The sequence below is a fragment of the Anarrhichthys ocellatus genome, unplaced genomic scaffold (assembly GCF_004355925.1).
Source record: "Anarrhichthys ocellatus isolate YVR2014 unplaced genomic scaffold, GSC_Weel_1.0 scaffold12, whole genome shotgun sequence".
Classification (NCBI taxonomy): Eukaryota; Metazoa; Chordata; class Actinopteri; order Perciformes; family Anarhichadidae; genus Anarrhichthys; species Anarrhichthys ocellatus.
In genome coordinates, this window is record NW_022280042.1 from 1,108,871 (window position 1) to 1,129,583 (window position 20,713).

The window sequence follows — 20,713 nt, forward strand, 5'->3', positions numbered from 1 at the left end:
TATATATATATATATATATATATATATATATATATATATATATCTGACATCATACCACTGAAATGTCTTATTACGATACTATTTGTTTGCCTACATACGCATCAATACCAATATAGTTCCAATAAGCAAATATCCTTCTCTATATCTGGCTGATGTATCGGCCGGTCTCTTTATGAAAAAGCCAATACACAGATCCAACAAGGGACCATAGGCTGAAAGCATCACATACTGCAGGGGACAATTCAATTTAGACTGTCTCATTCTACAGAGACAAAGAAAAATCCATCAAAACAAATTGAAATGCATTAGAATTACATCGAACTTCTACATCTGGCAGCTTTCAATGACAAGTTAAAACACTTCTACCACAACTATCTCGCTAAAGTCTTCAATAGAGAGGATGGTAACAGCGTGGAGTAAATCACGGTCACCCAGGAATCAACAACTAAACACAGTGTCTACATAACAAGCAAACTAGTTTGACCGTTCTTGACTTAGCACTGATCATTGGTACGTACAGCACATAAGAGGGATAGATGATGTTAGAGATATGAATCTCCAGCAGACTCTAAAAAGAATTTCCACGGCTTTAACTCTGCAATCTCTCCATCTCCCCTCCTGCCTGCTCCCATTTGTTCTTTGTGTAATTTGCAGGGAATGCTGCAATTAGGCCAAATGAATACCTTGTTTATGAGGCTCTCCAGTAGTGATTAAGCGTGGTGATTAGTACATGTGTAGGTGGTGATTATAAATTAAGAGTGGGGCCCTTTGCATGAAAGAAGATGGAAGGAGAAGATAAATCCTCCCATGGAGCAGGGCTCACAGTAACTCAGCCAGCAGCATCTTCATCATCAGAAGCCCTTAGCTGATTTGAACATCAAGTCGTCTGAGTGCTCTCTACCGACACGTAAAACAGGCAGCGTCTGTTTACAGCTTTCTCTCACTTCACTTCTTTTTAACCCAAGAAAAAAAACAACCTGCAAAAATAAGAATTATTGTTATCCTCACATGGCCCGACTCTTTTTTAGACCTCCTGCACTACAGTGAGCTTTGGTTGCCTGGAACCAACAGTTGAACGAACCCATTATCCCCGGCCCTGCCGACCAGGCTGCTTGGAAGTCTCTCAAATGTCATTCGGGCATCTGCTGAGGAAAATGTCAAATTGAGAGGGGAGCTGGCCAGCTTGTGTGCTGCCAGTGTGAGACATTTAAAACCAAGATTTTGTGTTCACCGTCAATTCTCAAAAAGTGGCCTCGATTTACCTCAACTGCAGGGAGTGGGCCTTTGTTTGAAACACACTTATATTAGAGAATATATTGAGTTTACTGTGAATCTCCCTGTTTTCTGATCAGCTTTGCTAAGCACTATTTTCATTAGTAGAGTCATGTAATACTCACAACTCTGCTGCTGTGCCTCTAACCTACCTCTGAGGTAGCGTTAGGGGGTTAGAGGGTAAAGGGTTAATGGATCAAACGTAACCCCAACCAGAGAGCTTGGTGGGGGAACTGTTGCCTCTCTAACCCTAATCCTGCCAGCAAATGAATGGATTATGCCCTTTGGGTTTCCATGTTAAACGTCGAAGCGTTGACCTGCATTAGAACGTTTAAAGGTTAAATGTGTTCAAACCAGACAACCGAGAGAATCAGTAGAGTATAGCATGACTGCTGTGGAAATGTACACTATGCTGAGTTTACTGCTTGAGCTGTTAAAGTAGAGGTAATTCCATCTATCCTCAATGTCCCCTACACTGCCTCTATCAGTGACTGGCTGTATTTGGTCACGCTGACCTTCAGACCCAGCCATTATCTCAACACTTGCTTTCATTAGGAAATGAAGTGTGTGCTCTGAAACATGAATGTTATTTGAAGTCACCTCTGTAATTTAAAATGCATGCCACTAGTTTTGAGCTTTAGTCTGCGCTGTGTAATTAGTTTAAAGAGCATGCCCGCTCCCCCACACCATTTATTGCTTTCTCTTCCAGCTGTGGCAAGGGGCACAACGGTGTGCAGCTGGAAAGTCGGCTTTACTGTATATGATGCACCTCAGTAGGCTTGGCAGAAAAGCAACACAGCCAAGGAGCCAAGGAGGGCGCAGTGTATCATTCTCCTCCTCCGCAAAAGAAAACAGTGAGGCAAAGAGTGGAAAACCCACGGTGACAGGTTATTAATCTCCGCTGTGCTCCGAGTGGGTTGCTAATCGTGCAGCCAAGCAGGATGAGAGGGGGAGGGGCTCTAAAACGGTGAATCCGAGGAGTAGCAGTAGGGGTCAGCCCGGGACGCCGACCCCGGACAGATTCACCCCCGTTAAATACACGCCTGGTAATTACGGTGGCAGGACAGCCGGCTGGTGTCAATAACTTCCTGTTTGTCATTCAGTTCCACATTAAACGAGGCCCAGTGGAACAGTGCGGGCGGCGGAAACAACCTTGTAGAGGCAGATGCACATAAAACAAGAGCGCTGCCATTAAGTTGTCATAGTCTCTAACTGATATGCATCTGATGGTCGCTGCAGGCCTCTGTGGGCTCAGACAAAACTATTCGGCTGGCTCTCCATCAAACAAACAGGTAAATTGACTGTTACTGCCCATCTCTTACTGTGTAGTGCAGCGACAGAGTCAGAAGTCAGAGGGAGAAGGGGGGCGTCCACTCAGGGCACTTCGATCAAACTTTGAGATGCCCTGCAGATCTAGAGCCAGGTTTTATGGCCGAGTAAGGAGAGGGTGGTCTCGGGGCACCGTGTCCCAGTCCTGTCAGCGTGAAGTACACTTAAAACTGAAGAAGTCCAACTGCTTCAAGTGCTCTTCTTTCTTTTTCTTTCTTTGTGCGCCTCTCACTCTCTCGGGCCCGTGGTGCTGCCTGGGTGACTGTGCAGCGAGTTCGTCCTGGACATTCATCACTGCCACCCGGGCTGGAGGGATAATATATTCCTCCAGTGGCTGCGCGGCGGTGCACACATTACTCATCTTTATATGGGTGGGGGGAGGAAGGGCATGGTATTGAGCTTGTACCAGGGGGTCTGTCTGAATGTTTCCATCGCTTTCAGCGTATTCTACCGTTAGCTGGATGAATACAAATGGCAGCTAAAGGGAGGCCATGTAGAGTGTGCTCCCCGTCGCTGCCTCTGCCTCCCCCGCTATCGCTGCCGTCACCTCTGTCTGTCCCAGAATGCACCCCACAGCACGGACAGCAACCTACTTCCTGTTCAATGCAGTTCTACTGACATGCAAAAACAACAGCCAGCCTACTCTCTCCACCGTCACAGAAAGTCATTATTCGGCCCAAAGTCAAACACAAACATAGTATATGTTGTATAAAAATGTGTATTTGTGCTGAATATGGCCATACCTTTCAAGCATTATAAATATATAATGTAGTGCGACATTAACTAAATCAGGTGAATCAAAATGTAGAACTTGGACCATATCATTACCAATAACATGCGAGAGCAAATAGCATGTCTATGTATATACTGTATATATATATATAAAATGCATAAATGTGACATCATTTAAATATTGGTTTCGAGACAATTGAGGATACATTAGATTCACCCTCAATTAAAGGTCCCATTTTGTAGAAGTGAGGCTTTTTGATTCTAAGGCATGTCTCGGTACGACATGAATAAACCGTGCCTTCAAACAAACCGTCTGATTTTCTGATGTCACAAATATACAGTCACTGGTACAAGTGCTGTTGAACTCTGTGGAGTTGACACACACAGTGAGCCCTGGCTGCAGTGACGCTGAAAGTGATGGTAAAACGCTCCAATCAGAGCAGAAGGGGCTTTTTGGGAGGGGGGGCTTAAAGAGACAGGCGCTCAAACAAAGGGGGTATCTGACAGAGGATGGCTACAGGTATATTCAGACATACAGAATTTGTGTTTTTTGAAGATGTAAACATGTTCTAGTAGAAACCCAAAATACAACTCTGATCCTGAAAATGAGCGTGACATGTCCCCTTTAAGACAATCCCCTGACAAAAGCTCATCTAACAGTGAAGAGCGAACTTCCAGAACGAGTGATGTGGAAGAGTACGGCACACAAGGCTCGAGTGTGGTTGTCTGCAGTGCTGCGAGGTTTCTCTGCAGCAGCCGCTGAGGTATAGCTGGAACCACAGGGGATCCACAGGAGTAATTCATTGCCACTGCAGATGTTCAAACAGTCAGAGTACATCGATTCTGTGTACTCTCCCGAAAACACAGTTAAGCCAAGTAGTGCCTGAAGACGCTGTTTATCCAGACCTTTCACCATAAAGACATCGTTTCTCCAAGTGTTTGTCTTCTTCCCCTGTAGTTCCAGCAGAAACTAGGATCATGAAAAGTTGATGCTTTGCTTATATCTTGCACTCTAAACCTGAGCTAGTAATGTCTGGGTGAGAACACTTCTGTTTACATAATCAAATGCATTGGGTTTCCTCTTGCAATTACAAGGAGGATGTTGTCGTTTTTCCAATCCAGCTGTGGGCAGATGGCGCGTTTTAATCTATTTTAACAACACATTGCCATCTCCTAACGATCTGGCCCTTCTGATTTGAGGAGCACTACATCTGTTCGGCGTAAACCCAATACATGATGGTGTTTCCTAACCGGTGTGATGAAAGCCCGGAGGAACTTCAAGCTTTTAGAAGACTAACTAAATTACAGTTTCTTAAAGAAACCAATCACTTTATGAAATTAATTTGGGGAACTCTCTCCTGTGAGGAGAGAAATGTGGCTTCCATAGAGAAATCTCTGAGGGTCATTTTTAAACATTAGTGTATCACTTCATTATATTTATTTGGCAGACACCTTAACCAAATTGACATAGGTTTTTTGTTTTACCATACACATACACTGGGAACATTGTGGGGTTCATGTTCTTTCGTTAAAGACAGTCTGGCAGCAAACCTCGAGGATTTAAGGAGCACTCCACCTAATTACTAATCAGACTTTACCAGGCTAAATGAAAGAGGCCAGTGAGTTGCATTATGGGAACTCTAGGATCCTCTGCTTTTGGAGTTTGATCCACACATGGGACTAAAAGTCAGGATATCTTGGCCTGGAGTCCACCTTTAATGGCCAACCAGTTCTGATCTATCATCCTCAGTTTAAGTAGAAGACCACAGGACAACGACTGTCAACAAATGATGTCTTGTCAGATGCTAGCATGTAGCTGAGAGAAATTAGGCGTTTCCCATCAATCCTGTTGCATGATCTCAATGGTCCCACTTCCCCGACACATCCACATGAAGACACTTTTCCCTCATTCCACTTTTGCCATGGCTGGAAGCTCTGCTTAACTTTGGTTGAATGTTAAAACGTCCTGTTTAGTAATTAATATGATAAAACAAAGCATTACAGCTGCACTTATCAATGATTTTATATTAACAATGTGTGTGACGTGAACAGTGTCACCCATAGGTGACTAAGCTACAGAGAATCATCACCAGTTCCCCTCAGCTCTGCTGTGCTTTTCAGCCTCTTTTAGCTCATTGTTTTGGTTTTCACTTCAGTGTTTCAGTTCACTCTCACCGCTCTCATCATCCTTTTAGAGCAAGAAAGCTCTGAGGAACCCGCTGTACACCTGCACAGTTAGAGAATAGCTGGTGAATCATCCAGTGGCCGTAGTAATTATGACGGGAGCAAAGGAGGAAGTCAGGTGACGTAGTATAAAGAACGACAACGTAGGGAGGAGGTCCGGTGGATTGATGGCTCAAACAAACAGGACTGTTTCACAACGTGCGCCTGTGGTTGCTTCTCTCCATAGGTTGCTTTTGGAGTCATTGGCAAATGACTTATTCTGTTGCTTTGGTTTGCTTTATTCTTACTGAGTCTCACTGTTGCACTGGCTGACATGTTCCTTCTTTACACACAACAAGCTATAGTTTACTTTGACTCAGTTCCACATGCACCGTCCTGCTGCCACAAATAATCTCTACAGTCAATCCCAAAGACAGGTGATTTGGAGAAGACTTTGTTTGAGTCGCAAAAGAAAAATTGCTGAATTTCTTCCAAAGTCTTTCATTTAAAGTCTCTATCTGCAGTACACTTGAGCCACATGAGAGAGCCTGGATGTGGGTATTGTTCTGATAATTGTAGCCTACTTTTAACACTGAATCTGATATGAAAGGCTGGAGTACATTCTGTTTGTTTTACTGATAAGAGGAAAACAATGAAAGCCTGTTAACTACATCTAAACGTATTCATTTGATCTCATGTATTAATCATTTCAATTTTGTTTTCAAGGACACTTGCAGAAAACAAAGTTGTGATTTTTCAAGCATACATCTCTTCTAAATAGCTGGTTTACAACATACACTTCCTTCTTTGGTTGCTGTTATATTCAGCTTAAACTATAAATATATTATATGAATTATATTCAATAAACGGAAGCTGTTCATTTATGAATGACAGCTGTAATTGTTAAACCACTTTCCATGTAAATCTTCAAACAACTACTCTTCCATCACTCTATCAAACAGGTAAGAAGCTCGTGTAGGTTGTGTCACCATGAAGGAAATATGTTGTGCATATGGAATAAAATACATGAGGCACTTTTGGTTTAAATCTACATACAGTAGAGTTCCATCTAAACCGATTAGGACAAACGCTGACATAGTCCTTGAAATAAACTCTCTAGCACGGTTATATTTTCCATAAATGTTATATTTCTGTTTCTATTTTATGGTGTAAATGTAGTTTAACACTTCAGTCACTGTCAGTTATGTGTTCTGGTGGAGAACACTTAACATATTTCATTTTATTTCAAATATGCAAAATGTATATTGGTGGATAGACAGGAATAGTCTGACTCTGCATTAATAAACAGAGCTACATAAACAATCACAGGAAAATATATATACTACAACTGTGGAATAATCCAATAATGATGTCACAAGAAAGACTTTGTAATTAAAAGTGACATTGGGAAATAAACATTCATTGGGAAAAGGGAAATTTTTTAATAAAAACTGCTGGAATTACAATAAAAATGACTTGCAATGAGGTCTTATTGTAAACAAGAAATGGGGTTCTTAATTTCATATTAATGAGCTGGGATATAGTTGGATTATCTTTCAATTTCATGGTAATGTTACATGTAACACAAGTAGAACATAAATCTGCAGAGGTCATACTGTAAACATGTCTATCGTGAGGAGAACTAGTGAATTCATTTAGCTTTTATTTGGTCACAGACGGTTTATTTTTGTATGATTGGTCTAAAAATAGCTAACCAGAAATAAAATCCCCTGTATGAGGTTGATGACATTTACAAATCAATGAAGAATAGATTCAAACCCTCGGTTTCATAGACCGTCCCCTGGTCAACACTCGGCTCACATTGCTGCCTGGCTAATGCTAAGTCATGTAGAAGAATGCACGGTGAGGATTATGTCAAATATCACTCTCCGGTAGAACTGAACAACTGCCCATGTGATTCAGAAATGAAACTGCTTTTTCTGGCACTTGCATGTCTCTCCCCCGCAAGACAAATGGTGCCCTTTAACTGAAATGTCTCCTTTCCACCTCCAGTCATCTGCCAGTCCCCGCAGATTACCCGACAGTGCCCAGAAAATACTGCACTATCCGGTTATTATCATGCAGAGGAGCGAGGTGTTAATCGAAGAAAGAAAAAAAGCCTTGCAGAGTTTCATTTTCTTTTCGAGCCACCGATGAACAAATTTCCACAGTCACAACAACATGGGTTAGTGCTCATGCTTCACCAAGCAATGGAAGAAGGAAGAAAAAGAAATGTCGCGAAGGGAAGAGAAGGGACATGATCGTTTTAAAATTAAAATTCATCAGAAGAGACAAAATAACATGCAGAGCTGAATTGAGATCACATTTGTATCGGCAACGACGGGTGAGTAAAGCATCACTGAGACCTCCTTCCTGTTTAGAGGTGCCCTCTCTCCACATGACCCTCTGGTTTACATGACTCCAGAGAGGACAGAGGTTGATTCAAAAAGAAAAAAAGCTGAGTGCACTCAAAAGCACTTCAAGGAGAGTAGGAAAGAAAGAAGGGGAGAAAAAGGGGGGCGAAAAGAAACTGACAAAAAAAAGAGGTCTGCAGGTTTGCTGTCATGCACAAGTGTCAGGCTTTTATTTTGTTGGTCAAAAAGGGGGGAAAAGATAGGAAAAATACCTTCATCACCGCCACCATCATTACTGTTGAAATCAGCGCCTTGCGTGTTTGAGTTGGCCCCTATAGTGTTGAGGAGAGAAGTAGAATAAGGGGAAACATTTCAAAGGGAAAAAAAGAGAAAAAAGAAAAAACTTGTTTTTAAGCCAAAAAAGAAAAAAGAAAAATCATTTAAAAAATGTATGAAAAAGGTCGGGGTGCTGTGTGAGGAAATAACAAGTGGGAACAAATTCATAGTGAGCTGAACCATCTCACGTGTGACAGAGCGTCTTTGACTAACAAGCAGCACAACGGCAGCCTGGCAGCACCAGAACAGCACATAGTGACCAAGTTCAGTTCCACACCGCTGTAACAGACTCTCTCATTAACGGGTGAATTCACAAAGAACGGATTAGATAAAGTGAAGATCAGTCACATCTGATGCCATTCATTATCATTGTCAAACTTGTCCTCCACTTTTGGATAACTATAACATGTCGTTCCAAATATGTATATGAAATGTATATTTTACATATATGTAACATAACAAAAGATGTCTTATTTGTTCTATTATCCTCTGTTTCTTTCAAATAGCAGTTCCCTTCTCATGCAACTACTAGTATTAGTAAAGTATTGGTAGGCTACTACGTACTATAGTAGGTGTTTGAATGGTCGCTTCATCCAAATTCAAAAAAGAATATATTGTTATTTGGCTTAAAATAATTATTCTTCATTTTTGGACGTTTGCTTATTTACTTTCTTGCCAAGAGTGAGATGAGAAGATGGATTGTGCCGCCATCACCAGTCTACGGTAATATTTGACGTTAGTTCGCTTAGCTTAGCCTGCCTCTGTCCAAAGATATCTGCAAACAACTTTTTAAACGTATTAAAAAAGGAGAAAAGTGCGAGAAACATAAAAATCACTGTTTCCAAATGTCTCGATGCAGTTAGTTGGACAGCTGACGGATGCCGGTTGTTACAGTCAAATAACACGCTTTGCGAGTTTTTCAGGAGCTCAGCCGTCAGAAAAATAGTGACAGTCAGCGATGGGAATAATTGACACAGTAAACAGAGAGCGCAGGAACATCTCAGCCCTCAGCGCAGTCTGACAGGACTGACTGAGCACACCAACAAGAGTAACATCAAACATCTCAGCACCGCTCGCCGAACAGCTTAACGGACAGGTTTTGACTTGTGAAAGACGGATATTCTCCATTGTGGTACCGCCTGTTCCCAACATCATATATATGTGTGTGTGTGATCTGGCTCTCTCATCCGAGGGCCTGTCAGCGGAGTCAGACCTCAAGTCAACAGCATTAAAAAGTCTCCTTTTACAACTTCAACTTTAAAGAAAATTAATTTAACATATAAGCAAATTGTATTGATTATTTATTTTAAGTGAAATATTTATCTGTAACTGAAAGCACCTGTTTTTCAACCGAAATATAATCCCTATGAATATTAAAAGTGTATTCTGTGAATTAGTAACAGGGACACTGGATCTTGAAAGAGATATTCCGATAGACTAGTTAACATTTGTACAATACATTTCTTTAATGCTTTGCGTGTCATAAACTAAATCCCATTCACTGCCACTGTGCTAATGTGGAAGCAGACATTTTACAGAGACAAATAAAAAACAATTTGTTTTTGCATGGAGAGATAGCAGTAAAGGTGTATGTTTTATTTGTATTTAAGTGAACTGTAATCACAGCTCATTGCAACATCTCCAACATGGAGCAAACTACCTGTTTATGTGCTGGTATATAATATATGTGTTCATACATAAGGTGATGTGAGTTACTGCAGTGATGGACATGCAGGTCCTGTAATTGGAGATCTCCCAGCCAGCTGGTGGCTCGCCAAACACAGAAGAACAGCAACAAACATGCTGAGCTAACAACGAAATCTGAGACTCAATACAGTCAAAAACATCTGTTTAACTGTTGCTCCATTTGACTGGCAGGTCTCCATCCTGTCAGGTAGCACTGACCTGTTGGACGAGATTGGGCAGCAGGCAGCGGCATTATTTTAAATGGCAGTGACATAAAACCCTTTTGTCCTTTCAGACAAACAGCTAGAACTGTTGAAGATGGTTCAAAACCTTTTCATGTTCCGTTGTGGCTATAAATGTAGCCGTTAGCTCCGTCCGTTCACTTCAGTCTGGATCCATCCAGCAGCTGCTGTCACATCTGTAGTTAGAGGATCCACCGCCTCAGATACAGCAGTGTCCATGTTTACATGGAGCACACAGGAGCACACTAGACAAACTAAAGTTCAGAAAGAAGAATGGAAGCTCTTCTGTTGAGGTGCCCCTTCGTGATGACTGAGTGCACTTCAAGTTCCCTCTATATGTGTCCGGGGCTTTTATTGTGAAGGACTATGTTCTAATTCTATTGAGTTGTTCTATTGCTGTTCTGTCCTTCCTGGATGAGGGATCCCTCCTCAGCTGCTCTCCCGAAGGTTTCTTCCTTTTTTTCCCCCGTTAAAGGTTTGCTATTTGATTACCTTCATGAGGGCCCAATGTAACCCCCGGCTACAGTAAAGGAACAGAGTTTAGCATTTAGGGGATCTATCGGCATAAATAGAATATGATATTAATAAGAATGTTTTCTTTTCTGTGTAATCATTGTTGTGTTTTAGTTACCCTAGAATGAGCCATTTATATCCACACACCTTCACACAGCCAGCCGCCTATTTCTACAGTAGCCCAGAATGGACAAACCAAACGCTGACTCTAGGACCATCCCACCAGGACATTTCCCGAACTTCCCGATGGCCCTCTAATCTTCTCCTCTCACCCTCTGACAGAAAGGGTTTCCCAAAATGTTGAATCATTCCTTTAAATGTACAATCTGATGAACACCCACAAAGGTTTCTCACAACTCAGTGTTAATGTCATCAAACTCAAGTCTGTGAGTGTGAGTCATGAAACAGTGAACTCGGAATGAATATAAAGATTTTGTAAAAACTACTAGGAGCTTTAACAAAACCAGTGTACCTTTAAAACATGAGCTATCCTGCACATCTAACCAGAAACATGTGACTTTGAGATGAAGGAACCGGAAAGGTTTTGGGACTCATTCCTGCACCTCTCTGCTGCACGTTCCCTGTAGTGAAGTGAAGCATGCTATAAAAGGGTTTTTGCTCTAAGAAAATTAAAATAAAATGAAGGTGGTCATTATCCATGGCGCCCAATAGTCCTTGAGCTTTAACACTGTTCAGAGTGTACCATCTCACTGTGCCACAACCTCCATGGTGTGCTGCAACATTCACTGATCAACAACTGGTGGAGAATAGGTCTCAACAGGCACATTATGTGGCAGCATCGCTGGGATGGTGGAGTGTTTGCACAATACTGCCAGGGCAAGCTGCACAAACACGGGCTCGTGCCATGTCAGTGTACTAGGCCGAGCGTGAACATTCACATCTGCTCAGGCAGACACACACACACACACACACACACACACACAGATATATGCAAAACATAATAATACAATACATCAGGATACATACAGTACATTTAGATATATATGCACCTTATGAAATCCATATTTCACATTGGTTTTAGTATTTAGTAGCATGGCGCTTTCTTTACCCAGAGACGTAAAATGCATGTTATTGTAGTAAGTAGGTATTGGTGTATATGTTGTCCGATTTGCCCAAACACAGAATATAATGGGGAAGCTAATGTTACTGGAGCAAAGTACAGTTGATGTCAAGAAATGTGACCTCATGAATGTTTAAAAACATAAAACATACCAACATAACCAACCCAGTGCAAACAGGAACAGAAGCCTTTGCATTGGTGGGAAACGCTCCAACAGGCCTCATCTCATCAGTGTGCATCACGGTGAAGATCAATAAACGGTTGCTCATTCTCTCTCTTTTGTGTTGAGTGTCAACAGGCCATTTCTTTACCTTGTATTGATTTATATTTATTTACCCGCTGTAGTGTACTGGCTCTATGCACTGATGCAATGTTTTATTCTTAAACTGTAAAATATACTGCATCCATTACATATCTATGCCCCAAGTGTTTGATATCAAAAGTATGTATATACTGTATACATATATATATGCATATATATATATGCTGTGTGTGTATATATATATATATATATATATGCATTGACCCAAAGAAATCCTAGTTGCTGACTAGACCTTAATCGAGCCCCGATGCTGACTGGCATGACTTTTTCACCAGAGCAAAAAAGAACAATAGTTGCACTTGTCTACAAAGAAATACACCATGTGACATGTGAATTTTATTCTTAGAATAAAATATACAAAGTTCGAAATCATCTTTTTGTCAAATGTTTTCATTAAATATGCAGATTAATCTGTATTCCCTATGAATGTAGGAAAGTGCAGTAAGTAAAGAGCGGAGTGTGATTTCTACTGACAGCATTCAGTCTTATAGAAGAGAAGCTGCATGTGTGGATAGTATATGTAGAATAAACAGTTGTCGAGGTACAGGTAAGCTTATTAAAATGCCAAGAAGTATAACAATAATTGGTAGACTGATGCAACAGTCCAGAATAAAGTTTATAAAAACTAAATTGCATAAAATTGGCACCTTTTAATGTATAAAAAGTACTTATTGCATTCATGTTTTTTGAGTTTTGAGAACATAAACGTATTTTTTTCAGTGTCCTGACTGGATGTTTTTTTCACAGTAAAATTAACATTTTGTGAAATGTAATAGTTATAGTTGTTACTGATCAATGCAGGTATCTAACTGTGTGAACCATGCGGAAAGGAGGCAAAACAATTATTAGGCAGACTGTGGCTGCGTCGAGCACAGATGTGGGCTCCACCGAACATAGTGGAAGTGCTGACTTTACAACCTGCAAATTACATAATCACTTGATGTGTTTGGCAACAAGATGCAAGTAAATAAAACTGAACTGCAGTGGCTCGGGAAATGCAGTCTTAGAGCCATTTTTCTCTCGGCTTACCTCACTTTATCTACGGCCCGTAAAGTGCTGCAAAGAGTATTTTAATCTACGGAATAGCTCACTCCAATGCTGCACAAAAAGCTGAAAAATGTCTTTTGGTTGGGGAGCTTGGAATAAATGATGGCTGCCGGTGAAACATTAAGCTGTTGGTAGTGCCTGTGGTAGAGCATATGAAGGGACCAGGAAGCTTTAACACTGCACTGGCTTTTACATTTCAGCTGAGTGTTGAGCAGTGAAACTGAACTAATGTGGGAGATGTCGACAATTCAAAAATAGAGGCGAGGCGGCCGTGGCGTTGTGTTCCCCCCCCTGAGAATGCCCTCCTGAGGTAACGTCTTCACTGCACAGCTGCATGCCACCTCCCCAGTCAGAGGCTGATGAAGCCAGCTTTACTGCCTCAACACCACTCACTCATGCACTCTCCAACTAGCCTCTCTTTCTCTACTTCCACACTTCCTCTATACCCTCACAGCGTCTTTCTCTCTCTATGTACACAAATGAAAAGAGCTCCTGGGCATTTCAGCTGCAGACAGCCAGCACCTTGTCTGCTCGGCCAATGGATTCGGCTGGAAATCTAAAAGGCTGCGACAATACAGTCATCTGAGCATGCTCAGTGTAGGCGGTGGCGGATTTCCTCTCTCAACTTCAAATCAGATGACAAAGAATAGGCATCGCTTAATCTGTCAACCCACTGGAGGTGCAGTAAAACTATAAATCCCTCCCTGATCCTCAGCTCGCAGGATATTTTGACATAACACTGGATTTCTGAAAAGGCCAACTCGGGGGATATAAAGATGATGGGCAACGAGTGGAGCGCTAAGTTGGATAGACATGTCACTCAGACTGTAAGATACACTATTAAGGCTTTTCTCTGTTTCTCCTCACACGTCTCTCTATTTGCAATCATGGGAAATAATGTGCTAGAAAAATGTAATGCGGTACATTATCTGTATCTATAATTCCCATGTACCAAACCAGGGATGTGGGGCAAACCTCCCATTCTATTTTGTGTTTAGGTGAACACCTCATAACTTCACTTTGGGTGATGTTCACGTACAGTCTGGAGCCACTGTGGTGTGTTTTCCTACAGGTTCACCCCACCTCCAAACACACACCGGCTCCCATTGCTTCCAAGAATCCATTAAAAATAGCTTAGAGACATAGAGCTGCCTGGACGAATGTCGTGCGTCATGTTCCACAATGCCTCGTCTGATGGAAACCTTTCAACCCCCTGTTGGGTAAAAAGATAATGTCATAGTGGTCGTGCTGAACAGCAGTATATTTTGCAAGTTGATGGCATTTTGGACACTCTGTATGATGTTTGCAGGCGACAACAGCAATAAATCAGAGAGGAGCATATTTTAATGATATTACAGGAATCCGTTACAAATGCACATAAATGACATTTGAATACATTTGGGCTAAGCAATTGAAACTATGTATTGCATTTTGCCTATGATTACTTTATCAGTTGATCAAAAGAATCAGATAATTGTCAGTCATTTTCAAAGCCAGGATGACAAAATTGGTGGTTCCAGCTAGTCAAATGTAATTTTAAAAAAAGTACAGTAAGATTTGTTGAGTTCAGTAAATGCTACTGTTGTGGTATCAAAAGTCTGGTTGTTTGAAGAGATCAGCGATCTTTAAAGAAAATACCTTGAACGGTATGTTGGCAAAGAAACCAACCGCTCTACATGTACAACACCCTAAATGCAACAAACTATTGTGAATAAAAGAGGTATCAAGACATGTACGTGGTTAAAAGCTAATGTCCAACACAAAACTGTTTGGTTAGATCTTTAGTAAACTGTAAGTTTCGGACACTGTCCCAGGTGACAGTTCGTCAAGAGAAGCGCACATCCAATCTTCTACTTTTGTTTAATATTGTAGTTTGTTAAGTTTAGCAAGCAATACATAACCACCATGCACTCTGCAACGTTTCTGAAAGTTCCCCTCCTGGTGTGTGAGACCCTTTTTCTGTCTGGGAACTACATCAAGCTTCCTTGTTTACACCTGGGAACAACTCCCAACGATTGGCCAAGGTACCTGGGGAGAAACTGTAGATCCCAGGTGAAGTCAAGAGTAAGCACTACGGCTACAGAGGGGAGTTTAAGCAACGGGGAAAGAACTGGAGAGAGAGGCCGTATCTCTCCTCCGTCATGGGGAATTTGAGATCTCTTACTAATAAGCTGGATAAGCTAACGCCCTGGTGAGGAGTCAGAGAGAATATTGGGAGTGCAACGCTTGGATATCCTGGACTCTGACGCCACCAACACTGGCTGAGAAAAGAGCGATAAGAGGAAAGGAGGGGTCTTGCCGATGTCATTGACAACAGATAGTCAACACTAGACAAATTACTGTCAAGGAACTTGTCTGTAGCCCGACATTGACACCAAACTTTTAGCGTTGGGTCTGCATCCCTACTATCTATCGCTGTTCTGCACTCCGCCGACACGGCACAGGCTTGTAGCTGGTAATTGGACTTGTACTTGTAAGCGCCTTTCTCGACTTCCGACCAGTCAAAGCACTTTTTCACCACGTCATCATTCACCCATTCACACCCATTCATACACTGATGACAGGGGCTACCATACAGGGGGCCACCTGCCCATCAGGACCAACCAACCACATTCACACGCTTTTGACGTCATTCACTCCGTCACAGCCGAGCAGACACCCCAATGTCTTCATGCCGATCTCTGGAGACTTTATACACACGCCACTTGCCAACACCTCGACAAACTTTGCCACAGTTTGTGGCACAATAAAGACAATGGATTTACTCTATGCTAATGTCAAAGCACAACTCCACAATTTTCCCCCCTCTTGGCAGGTCTGATCACAACCTGGTTCAATTCTTGCCAGAAAATACCCCTTGTTCAGTGGCATTTTACGACCGCCTAGTAGAGCCGGGAGATGGTCACTGGTGGAACAGGAGACGTTGAGGGGCTATCCAACAGAGTCATGAGGGCATCAACTTTAGTGTGGCAATGTTGTTACTGCAACGACTCTAAAATGTTTCCCAAACAACAAGCCCCGGATCACTGGGGACATCAAGGCCCTCCTGAATGAAAAGGACAGCCTTCAGGGCAGAGGACAAGGAGGGGCTTGAACAGATTCAGAGAGAGTTTAGGAGTAAGGTCAAGCAGGGCAAGGACATCTACAGGAGGAATATGGAGGCCAGACTGCAGCAGAATAACACCAGGGAAGTGTGGAGAGGCATGAGGACCATCACCCACTATAATCAACCAAACAGTCACGGGGAGAAGGTGGCACTAGAAAGGCTGTTGAGTTAAATCTGTCGTTTAGTAGATTCGACACATGGGCCCCCTCCTACTTCTCAGCATGCCCCCTCTTCCTCAACCACCCGCATGATGAAGACTCGCAAGAGACACCTTTTGTACTATTTAAAAGTGATCCGCAGACCAAATGTCACAGAATATGTTCATATCTTGATGATTTGGCCTGTTGTTATTAAACTGCTTACGAAGTGCCACCATTTTGGTGACAAACACATTGCTTTTTCACAATGAAAGTATTATTAGTAACACAGCTCTGATTAAAAACCTCAGTAAATGGTAAAATGTGGCTGATATGTGACAGACAGGATTGTGGGACTGAATCTTCACTCCAAACCACAGACGCCCTGTTAGAAGCTACAGAAAAGCTCAGTTTAGCTATCCCCTATTGTGAAGCTGGAGGGGAAACGCATATCCTGACTGCTTGGCTTGACAGACCCGGCTAAAGTGCACCGACCCAGGAGAAACCCTATTAATTGGTACTACTATATTAATGATACTATATTTAAATGCACCTAAAACTGGCACAAAAATACTTTTTTATTATGCATACAGCACTGCTGTCCACTGATTTATTGCTCTACTCGAGTACAATAACTTTTTATTTTGGAGACACTGAATCATTTGAGAAAAGCCGCCGAAAAACACCTCGTTGTGAGATTATCCCTCTCCTGCACTTTTTAATCTATCTAAGAGCTCAGTCCATATTTAGCTTGGAGCTGTCAAAGATCTCAGCCTGACACAAGCGTTAATGTGCTTCACTATCCTTCCAGAGGCGTCCACACCGTCTCGCTGCTTCCCTAAAACCGCTCAGCCAGCCCGCTCCCGCTGACCTCTAACCACTTCAGGTTACATTCCACACACTGTGCTTTTTACAGAACACACATTGCGTCTTGTACATGGTGGCTGCTGCTGCAGGACCCGGGTGGGTAAAGTGCTCCCCACAGCCACTCCAAGTCACAAGTGCTCATTCAAACAGGGGAGTGCAGGAAACAAGCTATTATGGAGGAGCCTTTGGCCTGGTAGCAATACAGAACCTTTCTGTTGTGTTTTTATTTCAATCTTACATCACTCTTGCTTAAAAGCACTCGTATCAGTCATAGTACGAAGCAGCTTGGACTGACAGAGCTCTCAGTACTTAAACAACACTCTGCATTTCCTCTCTTTCAGACAAACCAGAGTTCACTGATTAGACTGCAGGCCAAATCAAGGGCTAATTAGAGGGCTATCAGGTAATTAGTGCACAAAGAACATGTTTAATTTTGCCATTATGCTAATCACAAGAGGTTATGACACATTGCTCGCGGTAAAAAAAAAAACATTCATTATAAAAAAGCATACATTAGCGTGTTGTCCATGACTTCGCCCAACATTTTTATTCAATGAATCCATCCAGCAGAGCAAATCTAAATCTAAGAACATGAATTATAGTATAATTTCCTGCAGAGTTCATCAAGCTAAATTTAAGACTTAGTACTTAATACTTTTTAATACCACATATAATGCAATGTATCATACTATCCAAAGTATGTAATGATGACATCCTGTAATAACTATATGGCTTACAATTATTTGTTATATCACTTTTGTCAGTACTACCCGGCAGTATATAACAAGTCTTGATGATATAATTAATTTAAGTAACACTACCTGGGCCTGCATATGGAAATGGATAGAAATGGATGGATGGATTTATCACTTCCAGATTATAAATTCATTACAGTTCATTTACTGTAGTACTTTTAAAATTTGCCCATGCGGAGCTAATTAATGAGCTTCCTAGCTGCTGCAGCTAGCAGTAGTGAAAGTGTTGGCTGCAGGTCAGACGGTGCTCACTGAAACTCCACAGAAAGGATTGAAGAGCCTCCTGCATGAACAATCCACTTTCACAATCATCCCATATTTAATGTATAAGTATTTAATGTCACCCAGCCCACTATCACATTTGGGGAAAAATAGTATGTTTGTGTATTGCTGTCCATCACCAATGTGATAAATCCTGATTTAATTGTCATATGCAAAGGAAAATACAAAGCCTGCTTTCTATCCAAGCATTTTAAAGTGATCAATAAAGAAAGTATGGCACAATTAGGCTTTGGAATACAAATGCAGGAGCTGGAGCATCCAGCTGGTCATACAATATATCCTGGTGGATATACCATATAACCATAATGTCCCCTGTTCCATCCTGTCTCTCTGTCGTGTGAAGAAAGTCAAATGCCAAAAGAAATGCCGTCATTATTTTCATTCATAATAAACTTTAGTGGTGGATTTCCCCTAAACAATTAAACAACAATCCATGAAGCACACAGTCAAACCTGGGGCAGTGCAGTCCTGGTTAGAAGGGCAGATATGACGAGCTGCGTTAGAATGACTTCACCTTTAAATGATGATGTATTAAAGGTAAACACCAGGATTGTGTTATAGCGCTAGTGGGTGCCATAAAAAAAATAAGTGAACAATGACATTCGTTTCAACATGAATCACAAACACGCGCATACTATTTCCTGAGAAAAGGACTGAGACCTTCAGTGAACTATGGCCTAGAAGTTCAAGGAAGACCTGCTCAGGCAAGTGAGAAATACAGTAGGGAACAACACAAAGACAAACAGGAAGAAGTAAAAGACAGAAAGAAGACAAGAGACAGAGTCGGTTGACCTACCGTCCTCTGTGGGGACGTAGATGTTTAGGTAAAGGCAGTCTTCGCTCTGCTCCTGCACATAGGTTACCACTGTATCCAAGTTGGCGGTGAACCACACAGGGAGCATATCATTGAGCAAAAAGCGGTCCTCTAAGAACTGAGGACAAACAGCAGCAAACTGAGTAGCATTCCTGATGCCTGGCCAAGACATGGGTGGCTCCGGCGGCTGAAACCTCCGCTCCCCCGTTGGGGCCAGAGCATACGGGATCCCCAAATACTGTTCCACTGGTCCCAGGATCTCATTTGGTAATGTAACCTTTACTCCCCGCAATTTTCCATAATTGGTGGTGACCACTGGGTGGTGCTGGGACTGAACAGCATCCATGCAGATGGACACCAGCCCCATCCACAGCAGAAGGTTGGCCTTTGCTGTGGAGCGACACATCCATGAAGGGCCTCCAGGCGCTGACATGCTACTGTTGTGCTGAGCCTGGCAGGTCACGGTTGTGGTCCACCCTTGGGTCCTCGGTGCCCCCCCCTGCCCCTCCACCGAGATGCTTCCTACTCCTCCTCAGGCTGCGAGCTGAGTGAAGGAGCCCCAGCCAAACAGAGCAGCTTCCTCACAACTCCCCATCCTGAGAGCCTGCATGGAGATTGGCGCCTGCTGTTAAACCCCCCTGTCCAGAACAGGAGAGATCCTAGGATGCTCTGTGGTTACCTGGGCTCCAGCTTGATGGGATATCCTGAAAGAAAAAGAAAGAAGACCAAGGGTTCAGTCCAACCACAATCCTAGAAGTAAACAGCGGGGGTTCCAGGGATGGTAATGTTGGTCATTTGGTCAGTCCGACACTTTGATTCAAACCGAAATATCTGAGCAAATATTGGATGGTTTAGTAGTAATCCCCTGATTCTTTTTTTTTAATCTAATGCTACTACATGGTTGATTTATTTTGTTTTCTGTTAATGTCTCAATCATTTTTGGTTGAATTGCAATGAAACCTAGTAGTTTCAAGGTTTCCAGAGGATGAATCCTACAGACGGTGGAGAGATTGATATTGTTGGTTCGGATATAAATGTATAACAGATATTCAAGGGTAGTAATGATTTGGGGTATATCATCAATATTCAATATGTAATGTCAGTAGTGGGACAAACCAATATCAACTGAGGAACTTACCAGCTAGCTTTTTTTAACTTTAATCACATCTCTTAAAAAGCCCACTCTTGATCCAGAGGTTTTGGCTGTTTGTAAACGATGAATTCCCCATGCATGTCAAAGTAGGTCATGTAACTCCACAAGTTCCTGTGCTGTGACCTTTTCTATTCACCTACATGCCTCCTTTAGGCAATATCATCAGAAAACATTGCATAAACTTTCACTGTTATGCAGATGACACCCAAAAATATCTATCAAGCCAGTCAAAACTAACCCGTTAACTCCAAGACTCTCTAAGGACATAAAAACCTGGATGACCTCCAACTTCCTGATGTACAAAACTGAAGTTATTCTACTAGGCCCAGAACATCTCTACATAAATGATCTAATGATGAAGTTACTCTTGATGGTGTTGCTATGGCCTTCAGCTCCACCGTAAAAAAACTTTTGAGTTATGTTTGATCAGGATATGTCCATTAACTTCCACATTAAACAACCTTCAACGACCGCCTTTCTTCACTTATGTAACATTGCAAAAATCAGGTAAATCCTGTATCA

At 42.0% G+C, this 20,713-nt stretch overlaps 1 protein-coding gene across 2 annotated transcripts in view; it reads right to left on the reverse strand.

Annotated features, from left to right (window-relative positions):
* Positions 1–20,713, reverse strand: part of nlgn4xa (neuroligin 4 X-linked a) — an 81,328-nt gene that overhangs the window by 50,778 nt on the left and 9,837 nt on the right. The window contains exons 2-3 of one of the 2 annotated variants that reach the window (XM_031852379.1): positions 19,021–19,742; positions 8,123–8,182 (exon numbers count right to left, since the gene is read on the reverse strand). In XM_031852379.1, coding sequence (XP_031708239.1) covers positions 8,123–8,182; positions 19,021–19,471 — 511 coding nt within the window. In that variant the 5' untranslated portion in view covers positions 19,472–19,742. The remainder of the gene's footprint in view (positions 1–8,122; positions 8,183–19,020; positions 19,743–20,713) is intronic. The other variant, XM_031852380.1, reaches the window with a different exon arrangement.